At 38.9% G+C, this 23,488-nt stretch overlaps 1 protein-coding gene across 2 annotated transcripts in view; it reads right to left on the reverse strand.

Annotated features, from left to right (window-relative positions):
- The window catches only part of TMTC1 (transmembrane O-mannosyltransferase targeting cadherins 1), a 304,715-nt gene that overhangs the window by 121,821 nt on the left and 159,406 nt on the right, over window positions 1–23,488 (reverse strand). For both annotated transcript variants that reach the window (XM_044941304.2, XM_025283452.3), the window contains exon 8: window positions 22,116–22,305. In XM_044941304.2, the coding sequence (XP_044797239.1) occupies window positions 22,116–22,305 (190 nt within the window). The remainder of the gene's footprint in view (window positions 1–22,115; window positions 22,306–23,488) is intronic.

Below are 23,488 nucleotides of genomic sequence, written 5' to 3' on the forward strand. Positions count from 1 at the left end.
TTTGTTTGCAGTGATTCTCCCTAAGACCCACTTGCCTTCGCAATCCAGGATATCTGACTCTAGGTGAGTGATCACACCATTGTGGTTATTTGGGTCATTAAGAATATCTTTTTTGAATAGTTCTTCTATATTCTAAATACACTAAATGTGTATTCTTGCCAGCTTTTCTTAATATCTTCTGTTTCTGTTAGGTCCATACTATTTCTGTCCTTTATTGTACTCATCTTTGCATGAAATGTTCCCTTGTTATCTCTGATTTTCTTGAAGAGATCTCTAGTCTTTCCCACTCTATTGTTTTCCTCTGTTTCTTTGCACTGATCACTTAGGAAGGCTTTCTTGTCTCTCCTTGCTGTTCTTTGGAACTCTACATTCAGATGGGTATATCTTTCCTTTTCTCCTTTGCCTTTTGTTTCTCTTCTTTTCTCAGTTATTTGTAAGGCCTCCTCAGACAACCATTTTGCCTTTTTGCATTCATTCTTCTTGGGGATCATCTTGATCACTGCCTCCTGTACAATATCAAGAACTTCTGTCCACAGTTCTTCAGGCACTCTGTCTATCAGATCTAATTCCTTGAATCTATTTGTCATTTCCACTGTATAATCAAAAGGGATTTGATTTAGGTCATACTTGAATGGCCTAGTGGTTTTTCCTGTGGGCATGGCTAAGTCGCTTCCATGATGTCTGATTCTTTTGCTACCCTGTGGGCTGTAGCCCACCAGGCTCCTCAGTCCATGGAATTCTCCAGGCAAGCATATTGGAATGGGTTGCTGTGTTCTTCTCCAGGGGATCTTCCAACCTAGGGATCAAACCCCCGTCTTTTGGGTCTCCTGCATTGGCAGGTGGGTTCCTTACAGCTAGCGCCACCTAGGAAGACCCAGTGGTTTTCCCTATTTTCTTCAACTGAAGTCTGAATTTTGCAATAAGGAGTTCATGATCTGAGCCACAGTCAGCTCCAGGTCTTGTTTCTGTTGACTCTATAGAGCTTCTCCATCTTCGGCTGCAAAGAATATAATCAATCTGGTTTTGATATTGACCATATGGTGTTGTCCATGTGTAGAGTCATCTCTTGTGTTGTTGGAGGAGGATGTTTGCTATGACCAATGCATTCTCTTGAGAAAACTCTGTTGGCCTTTGCCCTGCTTCATTTTGTACTCCAAGGCCAAACTCGCCTGTTAACACCAGGTATCTCTTGACTTCCTACTTTTGCATTCCAGTCCCCTATGATGAAAAGTACATCTCTTTTGGGTGTTAGTTCTAGAAGGTCTTGTAGGTCTTTGTAGAACCATTCAACTTAAGCTTCTTCAGCATTACCGGTTGGGGCGCAGACTTGGATTATTGTGATGTTGAATGGTTGGCCTTGGAAACAAACTGAGATCATTCTGTTGTTCTTTGAGATTGCACCCAAGTACTGCATTTCAGAATCTTTTGTTGACTATGAGGACTACCCCATTTCTTCTAAGGGATTCTTGCCCACAGTAGTAGATATAATGGTCATCTGAATTAAATTCACCCATTCTGGTCCATGTTAGTTCACTGATTCCTAAAATGTCAATGTTCACTCTTGCAATCTCCTGTTTGACCACTTCCAATTTACCTTGATTCATGGACTTAACATTCCAGGTTCCTATGCAATATTGTTCTTTACAGTATTGGACTTTACCTTCACCACCAGACAAATCCACAACTGGGCATCATTTTCGCTTTGGCTCTGTCTCTTCATTTCCTTCTGAAGCTATTTCTCCAGTCTTCTCCAGTAGCATAATGGGCACCTAGCAACATGGAGAGTTCATCTTTCCGTGTCATATCTTTTTGCCTTTTCATAATGTTCATGGGGTTCTCAAGGCAAGAATGCTGACATGGTTTGCCATTCCACTTCTCCAGTGGAACTCCAGTGGAGTTCTTGTCAGAATTCTCCACCATGAGCCATCCGTCTTGGGTGACCTTGCAAGGCATGGCTCACAGTTTCATTGAGTCAGACAAGGCTGTGATCCATGTGATCAGTTTGGTTAGTTTTCTGTGATTGCAGTTTTCATTCTGTCTGCCCTCTGATGGATGAGGCTAAGAGGCTTGTGAAAGCTTCCTGAAGGGAGGGACTGGCTTCAGGGAAAACTGGGTCTTGCTGTGGTGAGCAAGACCATGCTCAGTTAATCTTTAATCCAATTTTCTGCTGATTGATGGGGCTGTGTTGTTTGGCTTGAGTTCAAATCTATGAACTATTTTATGTATAAATCTTGCAAGAATGTAATACTGTCATAACCGCTTACTTTTTGCACTTTTTAACCTTTAAATTTTTTAAAATTTATTTTTAACTGAGATATAATTGTTGGTCAATATTATATAATATTTTAACTGAAATATAAATGTTGCTCAATATTATACAAGCTCATGCCAATGAACGTGTGCTGTCACTAAGTTGTCTGCCTTTGCAACCGCATGGACTGTAGCCCAAGAGGCTCCTCTGTCCATGGAATTCTCCAGTCAAGAATATTGGAGTGGGTCGCCATTCCTTTCCCTATGGGATCTTCCCAACCCAGGGATCAAGCTCGTACTGCTGAGACACCTGGGAAGCCCATTACAAAAGTTACAGGTGTGTAATATAGTGATTCATAATTTTTACAGTTTATACTCCATTTATAGTTACAACATATTGACTATATTCCCTGTGTTGTACAATATAGCCTTGTAGCTTATTTTATACATAATAGTTTGTACCTTCTAACTCCCTATCCCAATGTTGCCCCTCCCTTCTCCTTCTCCTCATTGGTAAACACTAGTTTGTTGAATTTTTAGATTCCACACAAAGTGGTATCATGCGGTATTTCTCTTTGTCTGATAACCACTTACTCTTGTAACACCTGTGATATTCATATCAGATATTTGCTCAGGAGGGTAGATTTGGAAAATCAAAAGAGCAGTGTTGCTCTAAGAGGTATATGTTCATATGTGTTGAGACTAAAGCTATCTGGGTGGACTCAGAAGATAGGAGGAGCTGGGAGGAGGCACCAAGAATGCCTAGCAGACACCTCTGGCTTCAGGGGAGGCCCTGTCCAGAGGAGGGTGAGTGGTGTACTGCACAGGGGCCCTGTGGGTCCAAGAAGAGAAAACTGTCAGCAGAAGCTCACTTTTGTGCCTGGAGCTTGTCCAGGGTAGGAAGGGGAAAAGGCCACCACTTAGGGGTCCGGGTCTTCCATCATGCTCCCTGCATCCAGCTCTGGCTAGTGAAACAAAAATGTCTCAGGTAATGCTACTGAATTCTCTGTGGAGAACAGTAACAGTAAGTGACCTTAGGTAGGAGGGAGGCAGAAACAATTAGCCATTTTTTTTCCCTCTGTAAGAATTCAGTTAAGAACCAGGGTGGACTTAACCTTGCCAGTGAGGTCATGCGTGAATTCAGTTTTGATGACAAGGAAACGGAGGCAAAGGATAAATTAGATGCATTTTATAAATAACTTTGTTCCTATGGCAATATACATGCCTGGCAGAAGTAGTCTTCTACCTATGACTACTGTTTAAGCATTTCTAAGATGTCCCTCTGCCAAAACTTTTCAAAGCAGGATGCTATAGACTTATTTTCTGTTAAGAACCAGACACGATTATTACTTTTTTCACACTGTGAGTCACACTCACTCAGAGGTATGATTCATCTTCCTACTTTGGATTGTCACACAGAGGACAGTCCCTCCCTTCTGTAATCGAAAATGAACAAGGAGAAGGAACCACAAAAACCCCACACAGTTCCACACAGTAAAGATGCAAAAGTTTTAGAGCAGCATTCCTTAAAGACAATAATAATTCATCACATTTTATCAAACAAATTAGTTTGGCTTACTTCAAGGTTACAAATGTGAAAGTAATAAAGTTACTGGCTTCTCTCAATAGCTAAAAAAAAAAGTGAATTTTAACTTGTCAATTGAGCTTCTGAAGTAACTGCTATTAATAATGGATATGATTCCTACTATCCATCAATGTACTCCTCCAAAATCAAAGAATCTTCTATATTCAAAATATGTTGGATCTCTTTGATAAGACCCACTTTCCTGCTTCTGAAACATATAGTAATAAAAGCGTGATGGATCACTTTGCTTTATCAGAAGTTAAAGCTCTCTCTCTTTTTTTTTTTAACAAGTAACTGACATGATTAAATAATGTTCTTCCCTTACCTTGAACTGTGAATCTGAACAGCCTATCTACCACAGCCTAAAAGAGCAAATTTAATGGATTAATGAATGCAACAAAGGATGGAAACAGAGGCCCGAGGTTTTAATATAGTATCAAGTACTTGTAATTTTCTAAGTTCAGACATTCCAATGGCACCCCACTCCAGTACTCTTGCCTGGAAAATCCCATGGGCGGAGGAGCCTGGTAGGCTGCAGTCCATGGGGTCATTAAGAGTCGGACACGACTGAGCGACTTCACTTTCACTTTTCACTTTCATGCATTGGAGAAGGAAATGGCAACCCACTCCAGTGTTCTTGCCTGGAGAATCCCAGGGATGGGGGAGCCTGGTGGGCTGCCGTCTATGGGGTCACACAGAGTCGGACACGACTGAAGTGACTTAGCATAGCATAGCATAGCATTGTCATTGCTTCAATAAGGCCTCCTTTCTACTAAACCACAACAGCATAAATCTCTAAAGTGCGGATAAGAGAAAAGCAGCATAGGACCTATATGAATCTTGACATAAAAGTAAGAATTCCACCCCCTAATCAATGATTGAGAGTCAGTTTCTCCTTGGTAAATTTTTACAAGATAAAAGAAGAAATCTTTCAGATGGCAAAACAAAGGGTAAAAGTGTTTTAACCCCAAGTAAAGACACTGACAGAGCAACAGGAGAAAACTAGAGTTCGCTGGCCCAAGTCACCCACATCAAAAGGAACTGTGGTGCCCTGGAAGGAGAGAATGTTCAAGGGAGGCCGATGTTAATGCCAGGGAGGCCGATGTTAATAATGTTGTTCCCAGTTAACCACTTTTTAATACCAAATGCCAGGGGACAGGGCACAAAGTGAATAGGCCAATTTGGCCATCGAAAGTTGCCAGGCCTTTATGTAAATACTCTGGCCTCTGGCAATCAGAGCCATACAGGACACAAAGATGGACACAAGTTTTACATGAAGTTCTGCAAAAGTGCAACCATTTATCATCAAACAGTCACACAATGGCTCTTCATGAAGCTCCAGGAAGTCTTTTCTCTGTCTTCCAGTCTTTCTACAAGAACCTACCATGAAAGGAGCTTTGTTCTTAGGAAGAACCGTTCACTTTCCACTCCGGTAAGGCATACAGTCTTCTGTCAAGCACCTTCTTTTTAAAACAACAGCACAGAGTGAAGTAAGAGAAAGAGAAAAGTAAATATTGCATACTAACACTTAACACGTATATACATGGAACCTAGGAAGATGGTACTGATAAACCTTTCTGCAGTGCAGCAATGAAGACACAGACATAGAGCACAAACGTGTACCCACAGGAGGGGAAGAAGAGGGTGGGACGAATGGAGAGAGGAGCATGGAAACATGCATTATCATATATAAAATTGGATAGCCGGGGGAATTTGCTGTATGACTCAAGGAGCTCAAATCCATTGCTCTGTTGGGATGGGGTGGGAGATGAAAGAGAGGTTCAAGAGGGAGGGGGTATATGTATACCTATGGTAGATTCATGTTGATGTATGGCAGAAACTAACTTAGCAATATTGCTAAGCAATTATCCTTCAATTAAATAACTAAAAAAACAAAAACAAAACAACAGTGAAGCAAATAAAGATACATTTAAAAAACTGCTCCAGTTACAAGGAGCACATGTGCAGAGATACATGCCACGTCACTCTGGTCTCCCTTGGGAAACTGTCTGCTTGATGTGATACTCACTTCCCCAAATGGTGGCATCTGAAGGATGGCCATGCAGTGTCCACATCTCATCATGACCCTTAGAAATGATAGCCACTGCCTCAAATCTAACTACAACCTCAATCTGATGAAAACCAAGTCTCCAGGAATCTGTTCCAAGGCCTTACTTCTCCCTTGCTGTTAACTTTTAGAAACTATATCTCTAAAAGGAAGGGTCTCAAAGGAATCCTTTCACAGATGGTATTGCTAAAGGGAAAGTAATACAAAAATGGTTTTGTTGATGCTGTGGTGGTGGCTATTGTTTTTTGACAGTACAAATATGGCAGCAAGAAAGTGTTCCAACACTGCCCAAGAAAGGACTCTCAAAATTCACTTAGCCACCCACCCTGGTATCTCCAAGTCAATATTTCCCAAAACATGCCACCAGAGCACTGATCCTGCAAGAAAGCCCTAAAAAAGACTCCAAATTCAAATAAATTTAAGAAATGCCACTTACTACATATACCCCATTTAGAAACTCAAAATGCTGCTTATAACATGGCAAAGGGGTTTATAGAGTCCCTCAGTAGAGAAAAATATGTTTTAACTTCTCTAAATCAAGTGTTTCTGAAATGCAGAATCTTTACTTAGAGTAACCTTACTTAATGACCTGTATGATGATAGAACATATTTTGAGAAATGCAAGTAAAAATTGCTCAAGCAGAATGAAGTTAAAAAGAAAAGTTTCCATATTAGGAGTTTCTGTGTGTGCATGTGTGTGTGTGTGTGCTTTGCGACCCCATGTACTGTAGCCTGCCAGGCTCCTCTGACCATGGGATTTCCCAGGCAAGAATACTGGAGTGGGTTACCATTTCCTTCTCCAGGGGATCTTCCTGACCCAGGGATCGAGCTTGCATCTCCTGCATTGCAGGCAGATTCTGTACCACCTGTAACCTGTCCCCCAGATCATCACACCAAGTTTCTGCCAAACAGAAATCTTCCCTACATCTCATCTAGAGCCTTCGCACTACAGGTGAAACACATTTTCTGTTATTTATCTTTTGTAGATGTAGAATACTTGACTGTCACTTTCCATGTAAAAAAAAAATCACTACACATCTAAAGAACTTTATTGAGTCATCTATCAGCATAGCCTTGGCTTCTGCCAGGATAAATCCTGAGAATAGGAAGGTTTCTTGGCAGTGGAGAAGCACGTCTGTGTTTAGAAGGATAATTCTCTCAGAGGTGGGGTAATGGACTGAAAGTGGAGAAAACAGCTCTTCAAGGTAAAAATAGAGTTTTCCTCTATTTTTATTTTCCATACTCAGCATATTTTTTGGAACCAATGAATGATCAATAAATTAAAAACTGAATACTTTAACTTATCATTCCTTCTGGTCTTTTCCTCTCTAACCCTACCATGCTTCACCTACAAATTTATTCTGAAAAAAGTGTTAGTTGCTCAGTTGTGTCTGACTCTTTGCCACCCCATGGACTGTAGCCCACATCAGGTTCCTCTGTCGATGGAATTCTCCAAGCAAGAATACTGGGGAGGGTTGCCATTCTCCAGGGGATCTTCCTGACCCAGGGATTGAACCCAGGTCTCCTGCACTACAGGCAGATTCTTTACTGTCTGATTTTCTTCTATTTTTATTGTCTATACTCAGCATATTGTTTGAAACCAATGAATGATCAATAAATTAAATACTGAATACTTCAACTTATCATTTCTTCTAGGCTTTTCTTTTGTAAACACATCATCCTGCACCTACAAATTTATTCTGCTTGTCTCTGAATACCTTGTCAGCTTTTAAGACCAGTTTCCATTTCCAACACACAGCTATATATAGGTAGCTGCTAATTGCAGCTAGTCACGCTGCTCAGACTCCTGGCCTCTGCCATGAGACACACGAAGTGCCTGAACATCAAGGCTACCACAGGATACGTCCTCTAATTAATTTTCTTCCTCAAGGTATTCTTGATAACTTTTCCATCCTCAGCAATGAGTCTCTTGGTATAACACTATCACTGATTACTCATTCATTTAACAAACATATTATTGCCTTCTTTTATAATCCCTTTGGGCAATGTGCCTATAGGCAATCACTTAAAGAATTTAGCAGTCAATCACTTCCATCTTCTCTGTATTTTCCAGGCACTATTCTAGGCTCTCTGGCATATATCAGTTAGCAAAGCCAACCAAACAAACAAAACTCTTGCCTTTCCAGAGAGGAAAAAAATAAGAATCTGGTGAGGGATATCTGAAACAGAAGATGAGTGGACAAGGAGGGGGATGCAATTCTAAACATGGTGGATAGAGTACGCCTGTTGAGAGGGTGGCAATTAAGCAAAGACTTCAAAAGATGAAGTCAGCCACAGTATTTATTTCATAGGAAGACATGAGTTCAAGACACAAGAAAAACAATGGGGCGGGACAAGAGCATGTAGAATCTTTAGGCCACTATATGACCACTACGACTTTTACTTTGAGAAAAATATGGAGCCACTGAAAGATTTTAAGTACAAAAAGGGCATGATCTAATTTTCATTTTAATGAATCATGGTAGTTGCTGTATTGAGAGTGGTATGGACCACTGGCACTAGGGTGGACGTGGGCCAACGAGTTAGGTTATGGCAACAATCTAGGTGGGAGAATGGCTTGGACCAGGTGATGGCAGTGAGAAATGGTCAGATTCTGGATATACTTTGAAACAAGAGTTGACCAGATTTATTGATGGGTTGAATGTGATATTAGAGAGCGAGACAGAGAAGCAACAAGAAAACCCCAAGAATTTTGGCTTTGGCAACTAGTAGAATGTACAGAGGTGGAAAATTGTCAGGGAAACAATGAAAGAGTAAGTTCAGGAGTTAAATTTCAGAATGTTGGTTTGGAATACCATGTGGAAATGCATTTATACAGCAATTTCCCTGCTGAACAACCCCAGGTACCCTATATATTATTTCACTTATTCTTATTACATTTTAGGTGAGAAAAAAAGTTTTAAGACCCTATTGTCAACATTTTAACTTGTAATAATGTAAATATAGACACGTAGAAGCTCATATGACAAACTTGTTTTCCTTCTAATACTCTATGCTGCCTCTTTAGGCAAAGCATATGCAAAAGTAAGGCATTTTAGTTTTATTTATTTATTTTTTAATGCGGTGAATGATTCTCCCCAGGTTGCATTTATCACATTTGCCATCCCTTTATAAGTTCCTTGTGCACAGAACTTGGAGCAAACCACCTACAGAATCTGGCTATCAGTCACTTCAGCCTCTTTTCTATCTTCTAATACAAAAAGCTATTCTCAATGGGTTTTCTGTTTAGAGAAACTTACTTTAGCTGCTTTTATCTCGGGTCATCCTAATTATATATTTCATGGTTTTCTTCAAACAGTATGGAAAGGGTGGGCTCCTTTAAATAGAAATGTCATGTTCTCAACGGAAATAATAAGGACAGAATGACTCCAGGAGTTACAAAAACATCTTTTGACCTTCATAAGTGTTTAAAACAATCAGAAGCATTGCAAGGCTAGGTGGTAATAAGTTGCTTTTATGACAGTATGAATCATTAAGTTAAAAGAAATAATAGGATGTGTTAAAAACTAAGATTATCACTTAAAGGGTGACAATTATTCTGAGTAAAAGCAAATAATAATATAGACTATAAAATCATGCTGAGAATCATAAAGCATACAATCAAGAAAAATAAAACTGTTACTGATGTCTGAAACTCCTTTTTCCCATTACACAACTATCTGATTCTTTCATTAATAATTTCAGTGAGGTTTCCAACTAAGGTATAAACATAAGAGGGGTAAGTAAGTCACTTTCTTATTAAAGAGTGTGACTTGTGAAAATGTAACTGCCCTGTGAAGGCAAAGATTAAAACAAATTATTTAATGATATAAAAAAACTCCTGCCAGGCCAGATCAAAAGCCAAGCATAGCATTACAACCAAACTGTGTCCTATATGAGAAAGATCTGCACAAGGTTCAGATACATCACAAAGAGAAATGACTTCCCAGGTGAGGCATTAGTAATGGACAACAAAGAATGCCTTGGGACGACTTTGCACAGGGATCTCTGATTTTCAGGTAGCCACTGAATAAAATGTTGCATTTCCATTGGCTATTTTGTTTCAATACCCAGGACTGAGTAGAATGGAGAAATCTAGCAATGACAGTAACAGGTTTTAAAAACAACAATAAAAGAAAATGATTCTTTTCTTATATCTTGCCTCTTCTGGTAAACTTTCAAATATCTTTAAAATCTATAATATTTCTATAATTTGGAGGTTTAGGTGATGACTCCAATGTTCATTTGTAAATAATTTAGTGATATTTGTCACTATTTTCTTTCCCTTGATTAACATTCATTTTTAACTAAATAGTTTTATGTTAGGATTCTGCCTTTCTATTATATTTGAACACGCTGCTGCTAAGTCACTTCAGTCGTGTCTGACTCTGTGCGACCCCACAGACGGCAGTCCATCAGGCTCCACCGTCCCTGGGATTCTCCAGGCAAGAACACTGGAGCGGGTTGCCATTTCCTTCTCCAATGCATGAAAGTGAAAAGTGAAAGTGAAGTCGCTCAGTTGTGTCCGACTCTTAGCGACCCCAAGGACTGCAGCCTACCAGGCTCCTCCTTCCATGGGATTTTCCAGGTAAGAGTACTGGAGTGGGGTGCCAATGCCTTCTCCAATATTTGAACATATCTACTTCCAAATTCTAAAATATGCTTAATCATTAAAAATCTTCAAGTATGTTTCTACTATTAGATCTCAGGCCAAGAATTTAACCTCTGTTACCTAGGATGGGGGAAGAAGGGGAGGTGGGAGGGCAGGATCAATCTGCAGTCGTATTATAAATATTTTTGATGATCTAAAGTGTAATTGTAAGTTGAAATATATATAATTTTAAAAAAGCAGTCAACTGGGTTACATTTTGTTCAAGTCTGGTTATTTCTACAAAATGGAAATAAAAGCCCTGATTGTGCTCCTGACTTTTAACTGTGATGATTTCTAGATGATGGTAATGGTGATGATGATGACAAGGAATAAAAAACCAGCTGCAAGGTACTCAGTGTTCCCCACATGCCGGTCACTGTGCTGAGTGTCCAGCATGGCTTGCCCTGGTTCAGCTTCACAATGACTTGACAGGACGGTGTAAGAACAGGGTTAAACAAGGTGAGCTCACAGTGGGCAGGGGCACAGCCCGGCCTGACTCAGATCAGCACTAATCACTCTACTCTGCAGCCTTCTCTCATCCCAGCCCTGGGACTCTGGGTCTGGAACTTGGGGCAGTACTCCTCCACACCTGGGCTGCCTCCAACCTGAATGAAGGAGACTGGCTCCCACTGGAAGATGGTATTACGAATTTAACTTAGACTACCAGATGAAATTACAATGACTGAACATAAGTCACAATTTGTATCATATATGGCAAAGCAGTGATGTAAAAACATGTGGGAAGAGGCAGTAGCAATGGATCTTTGAATGTGTTTCATTTTAAAATAAGGTAAAAATTCAACTTCTCTACTTTTCAAAATCACATCTGAGGAAGCGGTAAGTGCCTCATTTTCCAACTTTCATCAGAAAAATGATAGAAGCTGAAATCTGAGCTTCAGAGCATGGCCAAAATTGACTACAGGTACTGACTTGAACACCTTTCGCTAGGTGGGGTGAGGGACAGGGAGGCCTGGCATGCTGCAGTCCATGGGGTCGCAGAGTCAGACAGGACTGGGCGACTGAACAACTGACTTGGAAAACTATAACCCAAGTAGTAGGATGTTATCACTACAGGTAAAAAGTGGCAAGTGGAGAAGTCAACTGAGGGCAGTAAGAAGAGGCTGGATCAACTAGGCTGGCCAAATTTGAGACAGAGAGACCTCTCAGACAATGGCTCTCCCGAAGTCTTGGTGGTCACACACAGATGGACCATGGCGAGACACCAAAGGACCTCTTCTCTGAGTGCCTGCAGGGGTCCCAGAGCAGGAAAAACCGGACGGGTTGTAAATGGGCTGCAAAGATCAGACCTGTAAAATAGTAGGAGGAGGATTCTCATAAATTGAGAACAGAAAAAGGATGGAGAATGTGAAGCTTTCAGAGAATGGGAACCGAAAAGAGAAATGTAGGCCAGAAGAAAAGGAAAATACCCATCAACATTGGCACAGAGCCATTTACCATTAACTGCAATCTTCATTCCTCAAGTTCAATTTTATTTTACCATTTGGTATATTAAAACATGTTGCTTGTTGTACCAGGCCTTATAATGGCTATTCTAGAACTTAAAAGAGCTATTCCACAATGATCTATGTGACACAATAATACCTTAACGTACTGTTTGGCTGAGCTAAATGAAAAGTTTAGCTTCTAAACTAAACTAAACTAGCTTTCTAACTTCCAGAAATCTAAAAGCTTGTTTTAGTTCAACCATGTGAATCTATGGTAGTACACCAGGGGTCAGCTAATGTATGTGACAAAGGTGGAGTAGAAGAGTTATGACAGACTATATGACAAAGCCTCAAATATTTATACCTAGTTCTTCGCCAAAAGGAGAGAAACGTTTGCCTCTTGCTCTACCATACTGTATTATATTTATTCTCATAAGTTACTCCTGTTACAAGTACTTTGGGGAATAAGGCAAGAATGTCAATGAGAAAATAATCACTTTCCAATCTTCCCTCCTTGTGGACATGTGTGTGTGTGTGGGGGGGGTGGTTAATAAAAGAGAGATTTTCTGTTTGTCCACCTGTTTGCTCTTTCACTGAGTATATTGATGGGGGCTGTGGTAACACTAGCATCAGTTCAGTTCAGATCAGTTCAGTCACTCAGTTACGTCCAACTCTTTGCAACCCCAAGGACTGAAGCATGCCAGGCCTCCCTGTCCATCACCAACTCCCAGAGCTTACTCAAACTCATGTCCATTGAGTCAGTGTTGCCAACAACCATCTCATTCTCTGTCATCTCCTTCTCCTTTCGGCTTCAATCTTTCCCAGCATCAGGGTCTTTTCCAATAAGTCAGCTCTTCGCATCAGTTGGCCAAAGTATTGGGAGTTTCAGTTTCAGCATCAGTCCTTCCAAAGAATATTCAGGACTGATTTCCTTTAGGATGGGCCAGTTGGATCTCCTAGCTATCCAAGGGACTCTCAAGGGCCTTCTCCAACACCACAGTTCAAAAGCACCAATTCTTCAGCGCTTAGCTTTCTTTATAGTCAAACTCTCACATCCATACACAACTACTGGAAAAACCATAGCCTTGACTAGATGGACCTTTGTTGACAAAGTAGTGTCTCTGCTTTTTAATATGCTGTCCAGGTTGGTCATAACTTTTCTTCCAAGGAGCAAGCATCTCTTAATTTCATGGCTGTAGTCACCATTTGCAGTGATTTTGGAGCCCCAATATAAAGTCTGTCACTGTTTCCATTGTTTCCCCATCTATTTGCCATGAAGTGATGGGACTGGATGCCATGATCTTTGTTTTCTGAATATTGAGTTTTAAGCCAACATTTTCACTCTCCTCTTTCACTTTCATCAAGAGACTCTTTAGTTCTTCTTCACTTTCTGCCTTAAGGGTGGTATCATCTACATATCTGAGGTTACTGATATTTCTCCTGACAATCTTGATTCCAGCTGTGCTTCATCCAGCCCAGCATTCCTCATGATGTACTCTGCATATAAGTTAAATAAGCAGAGTGAAAATATACAGCCTTGATGTACTCTTTTCATGATTCGGAACCAGTCTGTTGTTCCACGTCTGGTTCTAACTGTTGCTTCTTGACCTGCATATAGATTTCTCAGGAGGCAGGTCAGGTGGTCTGGTAGTCCCATTTCTTTAAGAATTTTCCAGTTTGCTGTGATCCACACAGCCAAAGGCTTTGGAATAGTCAATAAAGCAGAAGTAGATGTTTTTTCTGAAACTCTGTTGCATTTTTGATGACCCAATGGATGTTGGCAATTGGATCTCTGGTTCCTCTGCCTTTACTAAACCCAGCTTGAACATCTGGAAGTTCACGGTTCACATACTACTGAAGCCTGGCTTGGAGAATTTTGAGCATTACTTTGCTAGCGTGGAGGTTATTCAAGAGCAAGGTTGGAAACAGGCATGAAGGGAGATCCCAGAAACCCCACAGCTGTCTCCCAGAGAAGGGCCCCCACGCAGCCCCACTTCTCCATTTCCATCAAGTCATCACTGGTGGTAACCTCCACTGGGCAGGCTGCACATTCATTGCCAGGCAAACCTGAGAATCTGACTGGTTTTGCAGGGCCCAGAGATACAGCCAATGATTTTGCTTGTTTCAAGGGAATGATGTGGAAGACTACGAATGGAAAACCTGGGACAAGGCTGTGACCCCTACTGAAAATGAAAACAAAACAACCAAACAAAACCAATCTTTAAAACCTCATACCTGAGGGAGGAGACTTCCCTGCTTGATATGTGTTCTCAAAGCACACCTTTTTGTTGAGGTCATTATTAGGAAAGCTGGCTATCATTAACATCTCTCTTTTTCCCCTCAGGTTTTAACTTTTACAAGCATCCTCAGTATTATAAAAGACATTAAAAACTTAACATCTCAAGATTCTTTCTGAAAATGTAATGGAGAATCAATAACATAAATTACTCTTAAATATAATTTAGTGGTGTTTCCTCTGTCACATTAAAGGATGTGGGAAAGGACAAGCATAAAGAGCAGGACCGACGGTATTAACTGCTTTAAACAATCCAAATAATCCAAACTTTCCTGATCTATGTCACTATTTATTGCAATTCAATAGTCTGATGCACAATCTGTAAGAAAAAACCAAGTACATTTTCGGCCTGTTGTTCTCCTGGTATCCAGACATACACTGTTCACAGGTGAGAATGGAATAACCAGCCCTGACGTCTTAAGTGCTCTTAATTTCTATTGTGCACACCTTCCAACAGAGTGATTATCCTCATCACAATGAGTGAGAGCAAATTAGTTCATTTTAAAAGTCATTGTTAAAAATAATTCAATCCAATAATGAATTTCTAGATTGATCTCTACATTATGTACTACGAGCTTAGATACATTCCTCATGAATTAAATGTGTAAACAGGAAGAGGAGATGGAAAGGCACAGAATAAGACGAAGTTCATATTTAAACTCTCAGACACAAGTGAGCTCTTTTATGATAAATAATAAATAACTTCCTGAGGTCTTAAATTTCTTATGCCATAAAAATGGGACAAATTAGAAACAATTTTTAAACCTTTAGATTCTGAGCCCTAGTTCTCCCAGTCAACGCTGGACAAAAGCTTGTCAAAATTCAAACATCTGAGATGAACCAATTTGCAAAGTAGAAATAGAAACACAGATGTTGAGAATAAACTCATGGACACCAAGGGGGGAAAGGGGAGGTGGGATGAATTGGGAGATTGGGATTGACATATATACACTACTGACACTATGTTTAAAATAGATAATGAATGAGAACATACTACATTGCTCGGGAACTCCACTCAGTGCTCTGCGGTGACCTAAGTGGGAAGGAAATCTAAAAACAGAGAGGATATATGTACATGTATAACTGATTCACTTTGCTGCACAGCAGAAACACAACACTGTAAAACAACAATACTCCAATAACAAAAAAAATTCTAACGTAGGATCTCTGAGTTTGCTTTACCTACAGGGACACTCCAACTGGATGTGGAAGTGGCCTGAAAGGGCCTGCAATTTATAATGATGTGCAACTAAACTTACTTGTATGAGAGAGAATTTGCTTTTGCTTTCAGTAAGTGCAAAAATGTGCAAGGACAAATATTCAAAGCAGGCCTGCAGAGAGTGGGACTCGGGTTGTGGCTGGGGACTGGGAAATAATGGCTGTTTTATTTCTTAACACGTGGTACTTTGTAGTTTTGTAATGTCAACATGTTTTCCAGAAAAATTCATTAAGTGTAAATACAACTGTAACAGGGTAGATTATGTCCCCTTCCTCCAGTGCCCTGGGTGATGACAAGATAAGATAAAAGAAGTGATGTTGGTAAACTGGAGGAGAAAAAAGAGTGTAAGCATATATATTGCCCCAAAGTTATGCCCTCCCCCCAAAATTGGTTAACAAATATTAGCAAAAGAAATTTGTGTATGTCTTACACATGCATTGTGGATGCTGACTGCCCTTTAACTTCAGCCCGCGCTTCCTGCCTTCCACAAACACACACACACACACTCTCATCTCCTTGACATCTGTTCCTTTGGTTTGACTTTGGCCACTTTGCTACAGTTGTGTTGGCCTCCCTGCTGCTCTGTAAACTCTCCAGTACTTTCCTGCCTCAGGGCCTTGGCACTTGCTTTCCTACTACTTGAAATAATCCCCCCCAAGCAGCCAAATGGCCCATTCCTTCACTTCCTTTATGTCCCTGCTCAAGTGTCATAACATCTGTGAGGTCGACCCTGACCTCCTCACAGCCCCTACCGGTGGCTGGCACGTAACGACAAATTTTAAGTGGTTAAGTGTAAGCTCCATGTAGGCAAGACCTTCATTCCGTTTACAGCTGTAACCCTGGAAAAAAGTAGATATTCAATCAACATTATGAAAATTAAAGAGGAAGATGTAGTGAGGCTAAAGAGAACATACTCTCCTCTGAGGATAAGCCAGGGTGGATTTTGTATGATTGAGAATCAAACAAAGGGGAAGATAAAAGAAATATTTTCCATGATTCCCAGGACTCAATGTCTATGCTTGTTTATCCAAGCATTTTTCCCCTAGTAATGTATCATATGGACTTATTATCTCAAAATTTAAAGAAATAGTCAGGGATTATAAAATAATTTCAACACATTAATATAGTGAACACATTGTTTGGAAATATTCTAGGTGGAGAGAGTTGGGTTTATTCTGCTGATATTACTACAAACATTTCATCCACCGTTCCTTTTTAGCACAGAAGAATATCCATAAGCAGTAGCTCTATTTTCATAAAATCTTGGTTCTACTGCTTATTGTCATGAGTCAAAGCCCTGAGGATCATGTCCTTAGTAACTGATCATCACATAGAATAAATAGGATTATCCCCACTTCAAGAAGTTACTAACTAGCAGGACAATCTGACTTTCAAGACCTTCCAATGTGTAAGTAGATCAAGAACAGAGAGGCCAGGCCACATAAACACAAGCTAGATGCCAAACCTCTGTCTCCAAGCTCTGAAAGAAGAAAATGTAGAAAGTGCAAGTAGCCTCCAAGAATTGCCAGAGGCTTTAGTTAATGTTTGCAAAGAATTTTCAAGATGAAAGCCATCACAGAAGAGATAAATCTTACTATCACCACAGCTGGACGGCTTTGCTAATGTTTTTCCTGATGCAAGAAAGTGACTTTGAAACAAATTCCATGAAAGAAAAGGACTAATAGCCTTCCAATGGAGAAGTTTCTACTCATTTATCATGTTATCAAAGACACTCTGGGGACAGCCAAGGCTTGCCTGTGTGTGTAGGGCTCTACTGCCATCACGAAGGTGCATCTTTAACATAACGTGACCAAGGTGACAGCCTGTGGGGATGCAACACTCCCTTTAATGAGTTGGGAGGAAGCCAAGAAAAACCCTTCCTGACATACCGGTCCAGCACTCTACTGTATTTGCTCCTGCAGATCAATACCAATATAGCAGGCATGTCAAACCACAAGGAAAGGCCAGACTCTAATAAAACAAATGAATACAATATTGTAAAGTAATTAACCTCCAATTAAAATAAATAAATTTATATTAAAAAAATAAAAAATAAATAAACCCTATATTGACCCTCTAACACTTCATACTGGTATTGACTATGGTCTTTTTATAGGCTTTAGGTATAGTTCACCTTAAAAAAAAAAAAGGTTCTGCATACCAAAATATAAATAGAGTTGCTAACTTTTTATGATTTTATTCATTTATATAACAATAAAATTTAGATAACAAATTATGGAGGTAGCAGCTCTTAGTGTTAGAAACAAGGTATTAAACAAAATAGAAAATAATTTCTGTCCTCATGGGGCTTACTACTCTAATTGGTAAAATCACCAAGTTATATAACTTTTTAGAAACTGGAAGTATAGTGAAGAAAAGTTTAGTGAAAGAGAGATAAGATGTGGAGTAGAGGGTATACGTTTGCATTTTAAACAGAGTAGTTATGGTAGGCTTTACCACGAAGGTGAAATTTGTGCTCATATAAAAAATTAACTCAAAATGGATTAATAACCTAAATATCAGAGCTAAAACTTATGAAACTTTTAGAAGAGAACAAAGTCAGAAATCTTTATGACCTCAAATGTGAGTTTTAGATTTAACACCAAAAGTAATGAATAACAAAAGAAAGCAATCAGACTTCATTAAATTAAAAAAAAATTTGTGCATTAAAGGACATTATTAACAATGTGAAATGAAAACCTAAAGAATGAGAGAAAATATTTCCAAATCATCTATCTGTTGGGAATGTAATATTCTGAATTCTTATAACTCAACATCAAAAATACAACCAAATTAAAAAAAAAAAAAGACCGAAGGACTTGAATAGACATTTCTCCAAAAAAAGATACACAGATGGCCAATAAGCAAATGAAAAGATGTTCATCACTGATCATTAAAGAGATGCAAATCAAAACTATTGGGAGATACTTCTTTATGCCCACCATGCTTTAAACAAAATAATACAAAATCCAATATTATTCAGCCATAAAAGGAACAGAGTATTGATATGCATGAATTTCAAAAATACTATGCAAAGTGAAAGAAGTCAGACATAAATGGTTACATATTATATTTTTGCAGTTATTGTATAATTTATTTCATCCAGAATATGCAAATCCACAGAGACAGAAAGCAGATTAGAGGTTACCAGGGGATGAGGTAGGGAGAGTTGGGAGTTATTACTTAATATGCATGGGTGTTTTTAATGAAGTTATGAAAGAGCTCTGAAATAGAGCAGTGAACTATTCAAGACTGTAAACATACTAAGTACCACAATACTGTATACTTTACAATGGTTATATATGTCATGCAAGTTTCACCTCAAATAAAAAAATAAAGACTTTTTCATCACACTTTTAGGATCACATAGTATGTTTTATATTTTACTTTAAGTTATGTATTAATTTCAATCTTTAATCTATTTGCAACATTTTAGTATTTTTTTAACTTAGCTTTATTGATACAATTTACATACAATAGAATCCACCCATTTTATACGTATATTCTGGTGAGTTTTGGTAAATGTATGAAGTTCAACAACCACAACAGTCAAATTTTATAAAGCATTCAACACCCCAAAAAGTTCCTTCAAAAGTTATGGTCAACCCCCAAACCCAGGTTTTTTGTCATTATAATTCTGCCTTTTCTAGACATACAAAACTCTAGGAAAGGTAAAATTATAATGACAGACATTTCATAAGAATAGAATTAAACAGTATGCGATCTTATATGCCAGGTTCCCTTCACTTAGTATTTGAGGTTCATTTATGTTGATTTATGCATCAGTGCATTATCTGTTCCTTTAAATTTTTTCAATAATTTACTGCATTAAGTTTATCCATTTACAAGGTAAAGTCACTAGATTATTTTTATTTTTCAGTTAGTACAAATTAAGCTTCTATGAATACTTACCTGTAAGACTTTTGTATAGACAGAAGTTTCCATCTCCTTTTACTGATTTTACTGAGTAGAATTGTCTGTTTTTATGTTTAACTTTTTATTAATAATAAACTGCTGAATATTCCCAAAGTGACTGAACCATTTTTACCAGTAATATATGAGGCCTCCAGTTGCTCCCCATTCTTGGCCAACACTTAGTATTGTGAATTTGTTTAATTATAGTTATTCTAGAGGATGTAGAGTAGTTCCCTTTGTGTTTTTAATTTGAATTTCCCTAATGACTAATGATGCAAGCATTTTTTCACATGCTTATTAACCTTTGTATATCTTTTCTTGTGAAGTATCCATTTGTATCTCTTGAACATTTTAAATGAGCTGTTTTTCTTATTATTGAATTTTCACAACTCTTTAAATATCCCAGCAAATATTTTCTCCCAATTTGTAGCTTGCCATTTGATTTAATTAACATTATCGTTTGAGGAACAAAGCTTTTAACCCTAATGATGTCTAATTTACCAACCCTTAAAAAATAATTTACACTTTATGTATCATAAAAATCTTTGTTGAACCCAAATTCACAAAGATCTTCTTCTATTTCCTTTTAGAATCTTTGGTTCTGCTTAACTCTTAAGGAAATGGCAACCCACTCCAGTATTCTTGTCTGGAAAATCTCATGGACAGAGGAGCATGGTGGGCTGCAGTCCACAGGGTCATAAAGAGTCGGGCACGACTGAGTGACTAACACTAACACTTATGATTCACTTAAAAATACTTTCTAAATGTATAGTATGAGGTAAGGATTAATTTGTTATTTCAGTATCTTCTATTTAAAAGACTATCCTTTCCCCATTGAATTACCTTGCTGCTGCTGCTGCTGCTAAGTCGCTTCAGTCACGTCCGACTCTGTGCGACCCCATAGACGGCAGCCCACCAGGCTCCCCCATCCTTGGGACTCTCCAGGCAAGAACACTGGAGTGGGTTGCCATTTCCTTCTCCAATGCATGGAAATGAAAAGTGAAAGTGAAGTCGCTCAGTCGTGTCCGACTCTTAGCCACCCCATGGACTGCAGCCCACCAGGCTCCTCCATCCATGGGATTTTCCAGGCAAGAGTACTGGAGTGGGGTGCCATTGCCTTCTCTGTTGAATTACCTTAGTAACTGTCAAAATTCAATTAATATAATCAAATAATTTATATTATGGTTTACATTGAATTTCAACCCTAATTGTTCTAATATATTATATTAGAATATCATGGAAAAATAAATTTGAGATAAATTTAAATAAATTTATCTAAATACAAAAAAAAAATCAATTAAGCTTGTATAAGTGTACTTACACTTTGGAATCTGAATTCTATTCCATTTTCTACTGACTGTTTTTTCCTGACTTTGGGTCATACTATCCTATTTCTTTACATGTCCGGTAATCTGATTAAAAACCATATATAGTATGCCATACACTATGCTGTTTTTGCTGTATGCTCAGTCGCTTAGTAGTGTCTGACTCTTTGCAACCCCATGGATTATAGCCTGCCAGGCTCCTCTGTCCATGAACTCTATTCTGTTCTGCTCTTCTGAAATCTGATGGTTTCTTGTTTTAATATGTGATAAACTTGCCTGGACACAAATTGAAAAATCTGTAGACAGCTGAAATTTTTGCTCATTGGGTTTCTTTCTTTTGCCTGAATCTCTGGGGGAATGTCTTTTGTGCCAGCATATCTTTGAGATCAGCCAATGATTTCAACAGAGATCAAACATAGACAACTCAAGCCAGTGAAAGTTCTACCCTCTGCCACCCAACCTGTATATGGGTTAAATAATTCATTCAAATTTGCAGCAAATAAGTAAGCCTCCCCAGGCTTTCAATTTTGCTGTGCTTTCTAGGGCATCCTATGTGCACTAATTGTTTTCTCAGTCATCCATGAATGTGTGGAGAGTGTATCATCTCAGCCCTTCTATAACTCTCTTGCCTCCAAAATCTCCCCCTTAAATTTTTAGCTGGTCTGCTATTTTCCCAAACAAATCAGTCACCTTCAGCCAGTAAACCTGTGGATTTTTAACATCTGCTCTGGGGGCATAGGAACATCTTCAGACAAGAAACATCTTGCCTAAGGCTGTAGCCATTTTTAATAAGTAAATATTTTCAAGTTCTTTGCCACCTTTGATCATTTTTAAATGTTACAGTTAATAATTTTTCCATATTCCAATATTTTCCCAAGTTTCCAATAACAAAACCATTAATAAAGCTTTGTAGTATTATTTTTTGAAATGAGAATCCCCCAACCAACTCAGGCAGGCATTCATTAATGTAAGTAGAGTCTTAACCATATTTTAAGCACTTATGACTCTGTTATCAATATCTCACTTATCATTACATGAAATAAAACAATTGCATCAAAAAATAGTCAACTGCTGCAGGAAAAAAAAATTTCTCATTTGTGAACATTAAATTTCAGATCTAATTTCTACACAGTTGGTGGAAACAATAAAGTATATAATTAAGATAGCCTTGGTCTCCTAACCCCATTAAAGTCTTCAAAATATACATTACCTTTCTGGAAAATTTTTAAATATAAAGTTTTTTTTTTAGACAGAAGGATAAATTCAATTTAGACCCACATTCTTTTGGGGGAAAAAAGCATTTCTGAGTATAGACCATCTCTCTTCCAATGCAGTGTTCATTTGAATGTTAAGAAAATTACCTTGAAGGCTGCTAGACAATGAAGACTCAGTAAGGCCATCACGACTGCCAGAAGGATGGTAGCTCCGTTCCGTATGTCCCATATGGTCTCTACCAGAGGAATACTGCCCACCTGCCAGTCATAGCACAGGGTAACAGGTGCAAGCAGAAGCCACACGTTGAAGGCCAAGAGGTAGGAATAAGTAAGGAATCTACAAAGAGAAGAAGAATCACTAAAACACAACTCGAGATCCATGACATTCTGAAAACATTCACTCACCATGCTGCTGCTGCTGCTGCTAAGTCGCTTTAGTCGTGTCCGACTCTGTGCGACCCCATGGACGGCAGCCCATCAGGCTCCCCTGTCCCTGGGATTCTCCAGGCAAGAACACTGGAGTGGGGTGCCATTGCCTTCTCCATCATTCACCATGTTTCTACTGAATAGCCTTTCTATGCTAAAAATGTTATAAAAAGACAAGGTAAATGGAAGGCCATTCATTCATTTAGTCATGAAGTTGACCATTCTGGAATATATCTAACAGCTGCTAGTTACTGTGGTAGCTACTGGCCTTTCAATGATGAAGAAGACAGAGTTTCCATGACCTATTTTTTAAAGTTATCATATAAATACATACATAACAACTGAGGTAAATGGTATAAAAGAAAAGTTTGATGGAAGTATCTGACATGAAATGCTGCCTCGTTGGTTACAATTCCCTGAGTAAGAGACATTTGAATTGTCTCTTTTTAATAATGCCCCAAATCCTGCACTAGATATGCAAATATTAACCATTTAAAATAGAGTGATCCATTTTGAACCATCTCAAAAAATCAAAATATCTGTAGTAGGGAGATAAAGTCTCTCACAAATCAAGGGGTTAACCTTCAAGAGGAGGGACATACAGTTGTCCCTGATAATAAGAATAGCCAGGTGGACCTCAGGAAGGAAAATAATGAATGGAGATATTACTCCTGTTTCCTGGCTGTGTCTAGGCAGTAAGGTAAAGCAGAAGGCATCCTAACTGACCCCCTTCCTTTCTGCACAGAGGAAATGGAATTTATTTAAGTTTGTTCAGTCTACACAAATCATTAAGGAGTGTTCAAGACCCTTGAGAACTGCAGAACCCCAGCATACAGCAAACTCCATCTACATCTCTGCACTAAGGGATGACTGAACCCTCATATGGTTTCTAGCAGCAGAAGGCCACGTCCCCAGGATGACCCCAGCCCCTCCTCTGGCATTAAAATGCCAGCCTGAGAAAGACAGATCATCATTGCCTGGAGAATTTACTTCTTTTCTGGCCAAACCAAAAGACAAAACCTTTCTGACAAAAGGACCCCAACCTTCATTTCCTAGAGCATTTACTACAAAGCACTTACGACTGGGAGTATGTA

This window comes from Bubalus bubalis, chromosome 4 (genome assembly GCF_019923935.1).
Source record: "Bubalus bubalis isolate 160015118507 breed Murrah chromosome 4, NDDB_SH_1, whole genome shotgun sequence".
NCBI classification, from domain to species: domain Eukaryota; kingdom Metazoa; phylum Chordata; class Mammalia; order Artiodactyla; family Bovidae; genus Bubalus; species Bubalus bubalis.